Source organism: Neopelma chrysocephalum, unplaced genomic scaffold, assembly GCF_003984885.1.
Source record: "Neopelma chrysocephalum unplaced genomic scaffold, ASM398488v2 Primary Assembly neopelma1_44, whole genome shotgun sequence".
Lineage (NCBI taxonomy): Eukaryota > Metazoa > Chordata > Aves > Passeriformes > Pipridae > Neopelma > Neopelma chrysocephalum.
In genome coordinates, this window is record NW_020897703.1 from 2894579 (window position 1) to 2906031 (window position 11453).

The 11453-nt window shown below is 51.3% G+C and overlaps 2 protein-coding genes across 5 annotated transcripts; one reads left to right on the forward strand and one right to left on the reverse strand.

Annotated features, from left to right (window-relative positions):
* The first annotated feature begins 75 nt into the window (after positions 1 to 75).
* RAB17 (RAB17, member RAS oncogene family) lies at positions 76 to 6474 on the forward strand. Of its 3 annotated transcripts, none has more exons than XM_027678083.1 (6): positions 76 to 210; positions 3545 to 3704; positions 4700 to 4851; positions 5267 to 5392; positions 5577 to 5670; positions 6048 to 6474. In XM_027678083.1, the coding sequence occupies exons 2-6, from the start codon at positions 3548 to 3550 to the stop codon at positions 6152 to 6154; spliced, it is 636 nt and encodes a 211-aa protein (XP_027533884.1). In that variant the 5' UTR covers positions 76 to 210; positions 3545 to 3547; the 3' UTR covers positions 6155 to 6474. The 3 variants fall into 3 exon arrangements, with proteins under 3 accessions (XP_027533884.1, XP_027533885.1, XP_027533886.1); XM_027678084.1 differs by lacking the exon at positions 76 to 210 and adding an exon at positions 1653 to 2722; XM_027678085.1 differs by lacking the exon at positions 76 to 210 and having other exon boundaries at positions 3552 to 3708.
* A 1580-nt stretch (positions 6475 to 8054) lies between these two features.
* Positions 8055 to 9564, reverse strand: PRLH (prolactin releasing hormone). 2 transcript variants are annotated; one of them, XM_027678088.1, is made up of 3 exons: positions 9524 to 9564; positions 8518 to 8706; positions 8055 to 8246 (listed from the first exon to the last, which is right to left on the reverse strand). In XM_027678088.1, the coding sequence occupies exons 2-3, from the start codon at positions 8615 to 8617 to the stop codon at positions 8089 to 8091; spliced, it is 258 nt and encodes an 85-aa protein (XP_027533889.1). In that variant the 5' UTR covers positions 8618 to 8706; positions 9524 to 9564; the 3' UTR covers positions 8055 to 8088. The 2 variants fall into 2 exon arrangements, with proteins under 2 accessions (XP_027533889.1, XP_027533888.1); XM_027678087.1 differs by having other exon boundaries at positions 8503 to 8706.
* Positions 9565 to 11453: the final 1889 nt, after the last annotated feature.

An 11453-nucleotide genomic window follows, 5' to 3' on the forward strand; every position in this document is an offset into this window, starting at 1 on the left:
TCACCTTTGACACCGCCCCCGGGTGCTTTCGCTTTCACCTTTGACACCGCCCCCGGGTGCTTTCGCTTTCACCTTTGACATCGCCCCCGGGTGCTTTCGCTTTCGCCTGCCCCTGGCACCGAGAGGCTCGAACAGACGGAGGGGGCCGTCATCCCACCACACCTGACACCACGGACTGGAACCCTGGGAGGAGAGCAAGGCTTCGGGAAGGTAAAGGCATCCTCCGCTGGGGGATTCTCCATGAGGCAGGCCCCAGACCCAATCCACTGTCTCCAAGGTACCTTTCCCAGACAAGCGCCGGGACTCTCATCCTCCTGCTAGGAAGCAGCCCCACACCCAAGGCATGAAGGTGCAGCCAGTACAAAGGGTGGCAGGGTCCTCAGTGAGTCTTTGCCCAAGAGAAGAGGTTTTAGGAAGACTTAGGAAGCCCTCTGCCCTACTCCCATCCTGTCAGGAAGCTGAAGAGCTACTGCAAAGGTCTTAGCAGAGTGCTCAGTGTGTCCCACAGCCCAGGCAGTCTCCATTTATTGCTGCCGTATTTCCTGGCACAGTTAATGGTCCTTATTCTCTTCCCCTTAGCTCTGAGGAGAGCTGATTGCCCTGAGAAATCAGCACTATGTAAATCTAACAGTGTTTACACGTTAAGCCTTTGCAGTTGGGATTTTTGTATCCCCTGGTAACCTTGGCTTAGGTGAACTTTCCAAGTGACCATGCTCCCACATCAGCACTGCCAGAGCTTTAGCAGCTAGGAGAAGGCTCCCAAAAGCAGAGGAGTGCTTTAAGCTGAATACTAGAAGTTAACTGGGACGTAGGTGCATGACAACTATCTCGTGTGGGGGAAAAAATTAAGTATCTAAATGTGGAAGAACCTAAAGTGTCACGACCAAAAATTGCAGGGTTAGATACTGCAGACTTACACAGTTAAGCATTGAAGTCCTGTATTTTTTCCAAGGAGCTCATTAACTGTGGTTCTGGTTCACTGCTGCACCCCTGCAGAAACTCAGCAAATGTCTTTAATGGTTTTAGGACCTTCTTAGAGCTTGTGATTTAGAAAAGCTTAGACATCAATTAGACATAATTACACTTTAACAACAATAATTTCCCAGGAAGTTAAACAGTCTTAAATGAGACTTCTCGGTAACTTCATCTTCAAAAGGTATGCATTACTTTTCCTTTTTTTTTTCACTGCTTTCCTTTGGAAATAAAAGCTTATCCCCTCACAATTAATATACCAGGATCCCTCCACCTCAGGTTAAAAATGCTGCAGAGATACTAATTTACAAAGTGGCGAAAGCCAAGCCAAGCCCTTGCTGTCACATTCTAGCACAAATATCTACTCTGTCGCCTCATGTTTCTCTCTTTATTACTAGTCTTTATGCTGATAAACAATGAGTTTGAAAGGATACTCCTTTGATAAAATCTACTTTCCTGCTAATGCTAAACAACTGAGTCACCCTCATAAACATATTCATCAGGTCCCTTCTTGGAAATGGGTGGTTCCCCTGTTCTTCATTGAATCAGAAAGAATAAAGCCATGTGTTTTTCTTCCTTGCCATTCTCCTTGGGTGGAAAGGGAGACACCCTCTGGGAAAGAAATTGTTTAAAATGAACTTTGGCAAAACTCATTGCAGTAAATCTCAGGCGAGTTTTGTTCCAGCATCAACTCAACCTTATGACATTGAACAGAGGGAAATGATGAGGAACTGAGTTTAGTATAGATAATCTTGGATGGTTTTCAAACAGCTTCTTGCTTCTTTAGAGAGTTTTATGGCTTATCACTGACAGTAACTGCCCAGAATGGATGGCAGTCTTATTTCCAGCCTATAAAGAGGCAAGTGTATGTGATCAATACCACAAGGAGCACATTTATGCTGTGCTGCAGAGTTTATCTTTTTCCTGTTTAAATAATATTACCCACCCCTGACTAGCTGTTCTGCACAAACTACAATCCTGCTCTTCATCACAGGGGCTGTATGAGCTGGGGAAGGTGGTGTTACCTGTGTTCTTTAAGGGAATTAAAGCCCATTTAACTGAGCAGGAAAGCTATTTGGATCTAAAGATACAGACTCAAGTTCAGCCAACTGAGGAATGATCTTAAGGACAGCCTTAATGAAGAATTAAAGGTCTGGAGCCTGCCAGATTGCAGGGGAAGGACAGGCAAAATAAAGGAGACATATGGGATGAGCAGCTTGCAGGAACAAGGGGCTTTTGTCAGGGAAGGGTGTTGCAGAGACCTTCCCAGGCCAGGAACTACATTGCTAGTGCTGCTGTTAGGTGTCTTCACAAAGGTACTTCTTGCTCAACAGGAATGTTTCACATGCCAGATTCCTAAGCCCCAGGTAGAAATTTCACTAAATCTTCATTATAAGTATTGCAGGTCCCGGTCTTGCTCTCTGGCTGACCAGGACTTTCTTCCACATGGAAGGAAGCACCCCATTCCAGCAGTGTTCACCCCAGCATCCTGTTCAGTTCAACGCCCCACAAGCCTTCATCTTCAGGCTCTGCATGAACTTCCTTCTCTCGTTTATAACTGTTCACATGAGTATTTTTGGAGGAGGAGCTCTGTAGGGAGGAACCAAGGCAAACCAAGACCGTGTTATTTGCTGCCCTGTGCTGGCAGTTCCCACCAAGAGCAGGGCACTGTTGCTTCCTTGACCTCAAGGCTGGGAGGAGGGGACACGTGCCACCCAGGAGGGCTCGCACCGACCATCCTCTTCCCAGGGTATGGCCAAAACTCTGCAGCAGCTTTCTCAGAGTCAGGTTTGAGATAACCACTGTTATTCTGGTCTGTGTTCCCCCGCCATCCCTGGGCACAGCGTAGCTCCATCTGGAGTGGGGCAGAGTCACGCTCTGTGCTGACAGAGTCATGAGATGTGAGACTTCATGGGCTTGGTCTGTCTGGGGGTTCTTTACCACGGTGGAAGAGCATGTGCCATCTGCTTTGTATGCTGCTGTCCTCAGGGGTGCTTGAGCCAGGTCCTCTTGCTCCTGCTTTTTCAAGCAACTTGCTGACTCAAAGCAGTGCTACCACAAAGCCCATCAGATCCTGAGGTGCCAAGTCATTCCCTGGGCAGTGTCCTTAGCAAGCTGGTAGCAGCATCACCTCCATGCCTGAGCTGGGCTTTCCTGGTATAACTTGTAACCAGCACCCACAATAAATGTAGAACATCAGCCTAAACTCTTCAGCAGCACTGTGGTGAGAAAGGTGTGCTCGAGAGCAAGGCACAGCCATGAGTGATGTCCCTCTGCCATTAACTTCCCCCAGCATGTCCTCTTAAAGGAGACACACCAAATTCAGTCTCCTTGTCTACTTCCAAGAAGGCTTCTTGCATCGATTGTTCCTTCCTAAAGATCTCCACCTTCTGGTCACAACTGACAGTGGCAGATGCTTTGATATATTAGATTTGATTCAGGATGTTAATGATTTTATTCCAGCCTATTTTGAGGTTAAACCCCACCTGTTCCACTGGGACCAGTCAGGACCTGATGCAGGAGACTGGGATCAGTTGCAGATGTACACTGAACAGAGTTGGTTTCATTACAGGCCATGGCACAGGAAACAATGCCAGGCGCCTCCCTGGAGGGGAGTCGTCCCACCTACAGGTACAAGGTGGTTCTGCTGGGCAGCATGTCGACGGGGAAGTCAAGCCTGGCCTACCGATATGTGAGAAATGACTTCAGGGAGTTCCTGTCAACCGTGGGCTGTGAGTGAGTGGCTTCAATTGCTTGATGGCTCTGGACAAGAGACCAGGCCTGATGCACTTCCTTGAAGCAGGGTGGGATGGAGAAGAACTGGTTGGTACATCTCATAGTAGCACAGACCCACTTTTGAACATGATACAGACTTGCCCAAGAGCCAGACCTTCCCCTTCACATCTCTGCAGACCATTTGCTCAGCACCAGGCTGTAAAGCAGAGCCACATCCATATCACATGAGTATGGCTTAGTGCTGCTTTTTAGAGGCAGATGAGCAGCAAAATGAGTGAAACCTGGAATTCAAACTGTACAGCCCATCTGCTCTTTGCACGCTTGGTCCTGTGCTGCTCTCCCAGCTATTAAGACACCCCAGGAGGGTCTCATAGAATGGTTTGCATTGGAAGGGACCTTAAAGATAATCTAGTTTCAATCTCCCCTGCCTAGGTCCTACAGCATGTAGACATTATAGATGTTCCTTTTACATGATGTACCTGGCTTTTGCCCTAAGAAGGCACAGCAGGCACAGAGGCTGCAGTCCCGCCTGTACCTGCAGAGCTGGTGGAGGAGAGCAAAGTGCCATGGAACTTCTCCCCATCCCTCTGCTGTGGCTCTGGCTGGTCTACAGGCAGCCATCTGCTCCCTGGGAACAGGGATGGAGGCTCGCCCTGCAGTGTGAGCCCTTTCAGTGGATATTCCTATTCAGAGCTCTCACAGGTCTGACCCACCAGCAAGGTGGTGGTGCCTCTCTGTCTGGGGTCTGTTCTGCAAAGATCAGAACTATCTGGCATCAAACCTGGTGTCCACCCAGGTCTGCTGTCAGGAAGGGCCCCCGGCCTTGCAGCACATCATCCCAGCAACAATACCAGTGATCACGAGAAACCCACCCCAATTTGTGCGTTAGAACATTGTTACCAATCCTTGGGATGGGTTTGACCTCACAGCAGCAGACCTGAGCTATCTCCTGTTACTGCAAGTAAACACGCACCCTGCATCTTGCTTGCAGTTTCCGTCTTCACACACACGCTCAACCTGGAGGCAGCCACCGTCAGGTTGGAGATCTGGGACACGGCAGGCCAGGAGAGGTACGAAAGTGTCTGCTACCTCTACTACCGGAATGCCCACGCTGCTCTCCTTGTTTATGACATTTCTAAGAAGGTAAGACAGGGGATGCTCATTCCATCCATGCTAGAATTATGCCATGCCATGCCATGCCGCAGCACACTGGTGGGGCAGAGATGTCCAGATGATGGTGTTTGTCCTTTGCAGACCAGAAAGCAGTACATGAGCACCACCTGAGAAGGTGAACATTCCACCTGGGACTTGTCAGGGGCTGTCCCTGCCCATGCAGGACCATGCCACCACCTTGGGATAATTGCTGCTGCCACGCAGAAGGGGTGCATCCCATCCAAGGTGGATTTATGCCTGAAGGTGTTTGAGGGCTGGTGACCTGTTTTTCTGAGAGAGGGCAATCACTACCTCCCCACCACACCTCGTCCACCTTTAGTTTGTCTGAGGCAAAGGGATTAAATCAAAACCAGATCACTGAGCAGTTTTGTCTCCATTTCTCCAGGAAACACTCAGGAGAGCAAAGATGTGGCTGGAGGAGCTGGAGGAGAAATTCCGTCCCGATGAAATTGTCATTGCTTTGGTGGGCAACAAAACAGACCTTGCTGCTGAGCGAGAGGTCACCACTGAGGTGAGTGCCCGTGGTTCCCTCATCACCCCCTCACCAGCAAGCACTGGGATATGTCCAAAGAAAGCCAAGAGTTTAAAAGGTTTTCAGACACCTCCAAAGTCTCCGTACAATGATTGACCCACCATAGCCAAAAAAGCAGCCCCAGAAGAGGCTGGGGTAATAACTCTGCTTTGTCTCCATTTAGGAGGGGGCAGAGTTTGCACGGACAAAAGGCCTCCTGTTCATGGAGACATCTGCAAAATTCAACCATCAAGTAAATGATATCTTCATGGCCATAGGTGAGTCATCTGATGGGTCTAGGTGAGAGCAAAAGCAGATGAACCACAGCCCCAAGCCCCTGCAAAGCTGATCCCCTTCACTGCTCCTGCTTGCCACTGAGATCTTCTTCCCAGCCAATCCAGCCTGTGCCACCCCTTAAGGCAGAAGGATGGACACATCCATCTCAGGATACTCCAGCATCAGAGATGGCTTTCAGGCCTTCTCCCAAAACCACAATTTTATTTTGCTTTAGTATCCAACCTGGGTGTAATGGTGTCCCCAGCTTAGCTGTTTGGGGAACTGTGGGATGGTCCTCTGGGGTGGGACAGCGTGGCCACTGCACCCCATACCACCAGCAGGGGAAAAGAGCCCTTTCTTGCTTTATGTTTCCTCCTAGTCGAAGAGCTCCTGCGTCAGGAAAAAGAGAAGCCATCTGCCCCATCCCCACACGGGAGATCAACAATTGACCTGAAGGAGGACACGCCAAAGAGGAAGTGCTGCTGACTCTGAGGACATGCAGCTCTGGACCTCAGCCATGACTGGATGAAGTCTCCACGAGGAGCAGTGACAAAGCAATGGGGACTCAGAAGCGCAGAAGCAGCTCAGCCTGACCACCCTCCCCCTCAAAGAGAGTTCAGAGCCCATCCTGGGTGCACAGGGCCTCTTCAACCCTCTAACACTGTCCTCATCTGAGAGCTAAAGCACAGGGTTTTCTTCCACCAAGCTTCCACTTCCAGAGAAGAGCACAACCTGCCAGCAACACTACCACCAACCCTGACTGGTGACATCCCCCCACCCCAGCTGCTCATCACCTCCTCCATCTCCCTTTCTGTAATAAATTAGCAGTAGTAGTTTAATTTACTCATCAAATTAGTAGTAGTTTACTTATTAAGTTGTATTGCATGTTATATTCTGTTCTTATATATACATATATATTATTACAATCAATGTTCTGTTAAGTTTAGGAGACTGTAAGTTGTAGAATGGTTCATTAATCTGTCAACATTGTAAGCTGATAGTCATGCGGTTTGCAGTCCTTGAGCTGGACAGACAAACTATTGTGCCTTGCTGAATAAGTATTTTAGTATTTTATTTTTCTAAAAGCTTATTGTCTCATAGCACACCTATAAGGTAATGAAGAGAAGGACAAAGATCAAAGGATCCACCAGGAGAACGATACAGAGTATCCAAAGATGGACATCTGGAGATACCTACACACTATAGGCCTCAAGGACTGAGAGCTAATTAAAACTATGGAATGGAAAGCACCTGGCAACTAAAATGAGCCTGCAGGGAAGCCAACCAGAACCAAACCTGCAAACTCAAATCCAATAGAAGAATAACAAGTGATTATAGGAGGGGAACTGAAGAAGGAATAAAAGTTGCTGGTTTTGCTTACTATGTTTGCGTGCCGTGTGTGGAGCAGGAGTCTCCCCGGCCGCCCAGTGCGCTGTTTTGCTTATCTACTTTTTATATAAATCTTCAATAATTTTTTTTATTATTATATTTCAGCCTAGTTTCATTTACATATAACACTTTCCATCTGAAAAGGGATGGTGCAAAGCAGGTGCATTCTGGGGACTTCACACTCAGGCTGCAAATAAAGAGAATATTGCCCTGAAGGTGTGTTATTTTTTCCCTGTCCTGGATGTCAGCCTGCAGGTGGGGAAGCTTAGAGGTGGCAGGGACCAGAGCCAGTGCCCCCTCACCCCATCTAACCCATAGCAGGTCACAGCCCATTCTTGGGAGAAATCATGGATTTATTGCCAACATAAGAGCCAGAATAGGGCCAAACCAAACAAGTGGTGTCCCAGTACCCCGTGCCTTGCAGGGCCTCCCCTTTGCATATTATGAGTTAGATGTGGGAATGCACCTTGACTGGAAAAGGAGAAAAAAAACACCTGTGCTCTCTCCAAAGGCAGCAGCACTCACCTTGTCTGCAGGGCAGTAACCTCTGAGTTTTTGGGGCATGGCCTGACAGCAATGCCAGGCAGCAAACACCCTTGAAGACCTTCCCCATGCAGGGGAGGTTATCTTGCCCCTGAGGACCAACCACCCCAGCACCCCACACCAGGCAAGACACTCACTTGTGGTGCTTCCCCAGGGTTGAGCCATCCCAGAGCAGGACAAGAGCCCATCCTCGGCAAAAAGCTGATTTGCTCCCTCCTCTTGCCTAAATCCCCTTTGTTAAGGCAGCTGGGAGACATTAGGTGCTAATTGGCACTCCTGTACCCCATCTGCTCCCTCCCCTTCCCAAAATTAACCCTTCCCTCCCCAAACCACACTAGACCCTCAGTGCTGGGCCATGACGAGACCAGCAAATTTTGGGGTCACACTCTCCACCCTGCACCCCCCACGTCCCCCTCATGCTGCCTTTTGGAACAGAGAGGCTGGGACACAGGGATGAGAGGAGAAGGGGTTTTATTGTCAGCTTCAGTTCAAGGGTTCCGCTCCTCCCGGGGAGGTTGGGGGGCTGCACAGGCTCGGTGCCAGCCCCCCACGGGGTGGGTGCCCTCGCCCAGGGCTTGCCGCCTCCCAAACCGCCCCACCGGCCTGATCCCGCGTCCCGTGTACCAGGAGGGGTCGATGTCCGGGTCTGCAAGGGAAAAGCCGAGGAACCATCAGGGGATGATGAGGGAGAGGACAGGGCGTTTCACCCATGGGTGGGGGGATGATAACGCAAGGGGAGCAGGAAAGGGGGAAGAGAGGGATAAAAGCTCTTGCACAGGCTGTTTCAAAGCAAACCTTTGCTTCTGCATCATTACACCCCCTCCTCGCCCCCAAAAATGCGGCTGAGTCTGGGGATGCAGAGGGGGCTGGAAGCAGGGTGTTGACTGGGGGGACTCCCTTACTCATGTTCTCCTTACTCCTGATTTCCATGGAGCGCTGGAGGATGCGGCCGTAGGCGACGGGCAGGGTCAGGCAGGCGAGCAGCAGGCACAGGAGGCAGGTGGCCCCCAGCTTCATCCCCAGCACTTTCCGGCCGCAGTGGCTCAGTTCCGAAGTCTCCTGGCCCCCGGCGCTTCACGCCACAAAGACGGCGGCCTCCGATGCGGCTGCGGGAGGGAAGGGATTTGGCTGTTGATGTGTGTCCCTATCACAGCATCCCTGGGCAAGCAGCGATGCAAAGGGCTCGGGAGAACTGGATCAGAACCCGGGGGTTTTGCTGGGGCTGATACCTTTTGGGAAAGTATACCCTCCAAACACGAGTTGTGCAAACCTGATATTCATTAAAACAGGTTTTGGTCCCAGCCTAGTGCCTTAGGTCAGGCCTGACATAGTTCATCGTTTCTTCTCTGGGACCCCCGGTGCACCAGGGGACCCCACAGCCTGGGTGATGGGGAGAGGAGCCGCCACCAAAGTGCAGGACTGGCTGCACCAGTCAAAGGCTGCAGAGCCTCAAATGAGGTTTGCTGCTGGATGCTGGGGGATGGATGAATGGACCACGGTCACCTCTGCACCCTGGGCACCCACCCCTGGACCCGGCTGCCGAAATGGAAACCCAGGAACACCCTGTAACCTGCTCCAGGGCACTGAGGTGATGAGCAGGAGCGTGCACGGCTGAGCGATGGGCTTGATTTCTGCCAGGGCGAGGGGGGCAGAAGCGGGAGAGCTGGGTGAGGCAGGGCGCGGCGCGGGTGTGGCGGCAGCTTCAATTCCAAAGACTTTTGCAAAGGAAAAGTTTGCAGCGTGCTGAGCAGGAGGCAGATTGGGCTCCTGCGAGCTCAGGTTTGCTGCGGGCACCAAATTTTTGGAACCCCCCAGTCCGGTTGGACAGGCGCAAGGACAGACACACGGGGATGCAAAGCAGAGCTCAAAAGCATCACGAGAGGGAGAAAAAAGCGTGGCTCCCGCCGCCGGGGCTGCACTTACCGTGGCGTGGCGAGGCGAGGTGCCCGGCTGCCGTCCCGCTGAACCAAGTGGCTGCTGTCTGAGCCGGAGTCCCCTCCGGCCGCTGTTTTTATGGCCGGTTTCGTGCTGATGTCAGAGGCGAGTCCTGGCAGGGACCGAGCCGGGGCATCTCCCCTCCCCGCTGTCCCCTCTCATCAAATCAGCACAGGGATTTTCATGACTCAGAAGGGACCAGCATTTTATCTTCCGCTGGCTGAGGGAGATAGTTTGGGAATATGTTAATCCCTGTCCTCGATCCAGGGTCATTTTGGACAAGGGGAAGTTTTTTGGTCCATCACCCCCCAGCGCGCACCGCGGGGAGGGGGAGGGTCTGTGGTTCATGCTGCCCTCAAAGCTGAGTTACCAGTGCAACTCCACCACAGGATTCACACTGGGTACCTTTCTCCATCACTTTCCCTCCCCCAAAAAAGCTGCTTTAAGAAAACCTGAACATTAAATACAGAGAAGAGGGGAAGGCAACTTGCTGGGGCACACAGGCTGTCAGAAATGGGTTTGTCCTCGTGGCATGAGGGCTTCAAATCCCCTGCTTTCCCTTCCTTCCCCCCCCCCCCTTTTTAAATGGGTTTAAAAGATGTCTGACTATGTTTGTTCTGCTGGATGTGACACTGAAGGAGCCATCTCGTGTCCTGAGCACAGAGGGTTTAGTTGGTATTCCCAGGCAAAACTGGGACCAGAGACATCCCGAAACAAGGACATATTTATGTTGGCAGGATGGTGAAGACACCATCACTAGTGGGGTGAGGGCAGGGGGCAGGTCTCTGTCTGCCACCCCCACGTGGGGCTGGCATTGCCCTGGGACAGGTCTCCATCTCATATGGTTGTCAGCTCCAATGCCTGAGCACAGCGGTGTTGGGGACAGGTGACAGGAGCAGCAAGGGACACAGGGTGATTGTGACAGAGGTGTTGCAAAGGCAGGGAAAGGGGTAAAGAGATATAAACCCCCCACGTTTCAGCCATGGAAACCCACACCCCGGGCTCAGCAGGTCTCTCTCTACCCCAGGGTTGCTGCTATTATTTAATACAGATTTAAAGCAACCCCTCAAAGTGGGCTTTTGTGTCTTGTGGCTTCAGCTGCCAGATTTGATTCAGGGTGTCCATTCAAGTTGGAGCAGTGCATTTATTTCAGGATCAACCTCTCCTTACCCCCACCCTGTGCATCCCCTTTGCCCACCTGGCTTCACCATTGGGTACCACTGACCCACAGTCTTCACACCTGTGGCTCTGTGACCAGTATCTGACTATTCATATTGCCATCCTGATCAGAACCATCTGCCTCTGTTCTCCTTCAGTGCTGCTGATTCAATTCCTGTCTGCTTCACCTGGCTAGTTTTAAAGCAAGGACTGCACAGGTTGGTTAAAGGAAAGGATGGATGCTGGAGTGAGTCCAGAGGAGGCCACAAATATGCTCCAAGGGCTGGAGGCCCTCTGCTCTGGAGACAGGCTGAGAGAGCTGGGGGTGTTCAGCCAGGAAAAGAGAAGGCTCTGGGGAGACCGGAGAGTCCCTTCCAGTGCCTAAAGGGGCTCCAGGAGAGCTGGAGGGGGACTTTGGACAAGGGCCTGGAGTGACAGGACAAGGGGGAATGGCTTCCCACTGCCAGAGGGCAGGGTTAGATGGGATATTGGGAAGGAATTCTTCCCTGTGAGGGTGGTGAGGCCCTGGCACAGGTCGCCCAGAGAAGCTGTGGCTGCCCCATCCCTTAAAGTGTTCAAGACCAGGTTGGACGGGGCTTGGAGGAACCTGGTCCAGTGGCAGGTGTCCCTGCCCATGGCAGGGGCATGGAATGAGATGAGTTTTAAGATCCCTTCCAACCCACACCATTCTGTGATTCTATGGAAAGAAAGAGGAACCTTTGCTTGAGTGAGCTAAAAGAACAGACACAGGAAAATGGGT

Coding starts and splice junctions, on each gene's coding strand:
- RAB17 (XM_027678083.1), top strand. CDS start 3,548: ATGGCACAGGAAACAATGCCAGGCGCCTCCCTGGAGGGGAGTCGTCCC. Junction 3,705..4,699: donor GTTCCTGTCAACCGTGGGCT/GTGAGTGAGTGG, acceptor TCTTGCTTGCAG/TTTCCGTCTTCACACACACG. Junction 5,671..6,047: donor TGATATCTTCATGGCCATAG/GTGAGTCATCTG, acceptor GTTTCCTCCTAG/TCGAAGAGCTCCTGCGTCAG.
- PRLH (XM_027678087.1), bottom strand. CDS start 8,617: ATGAAGCTGGGGGCCACCTGCCTCCTGTGCCTGCTGCTCGCCTGCCTG. Junction 8,247..8,502: donor CAGGAGTAAGGAGAACATGA/GTAAGGGAGTCC, acceptor TTTCCCTTGCAG/ACCCGGACATCGACCCCTCC.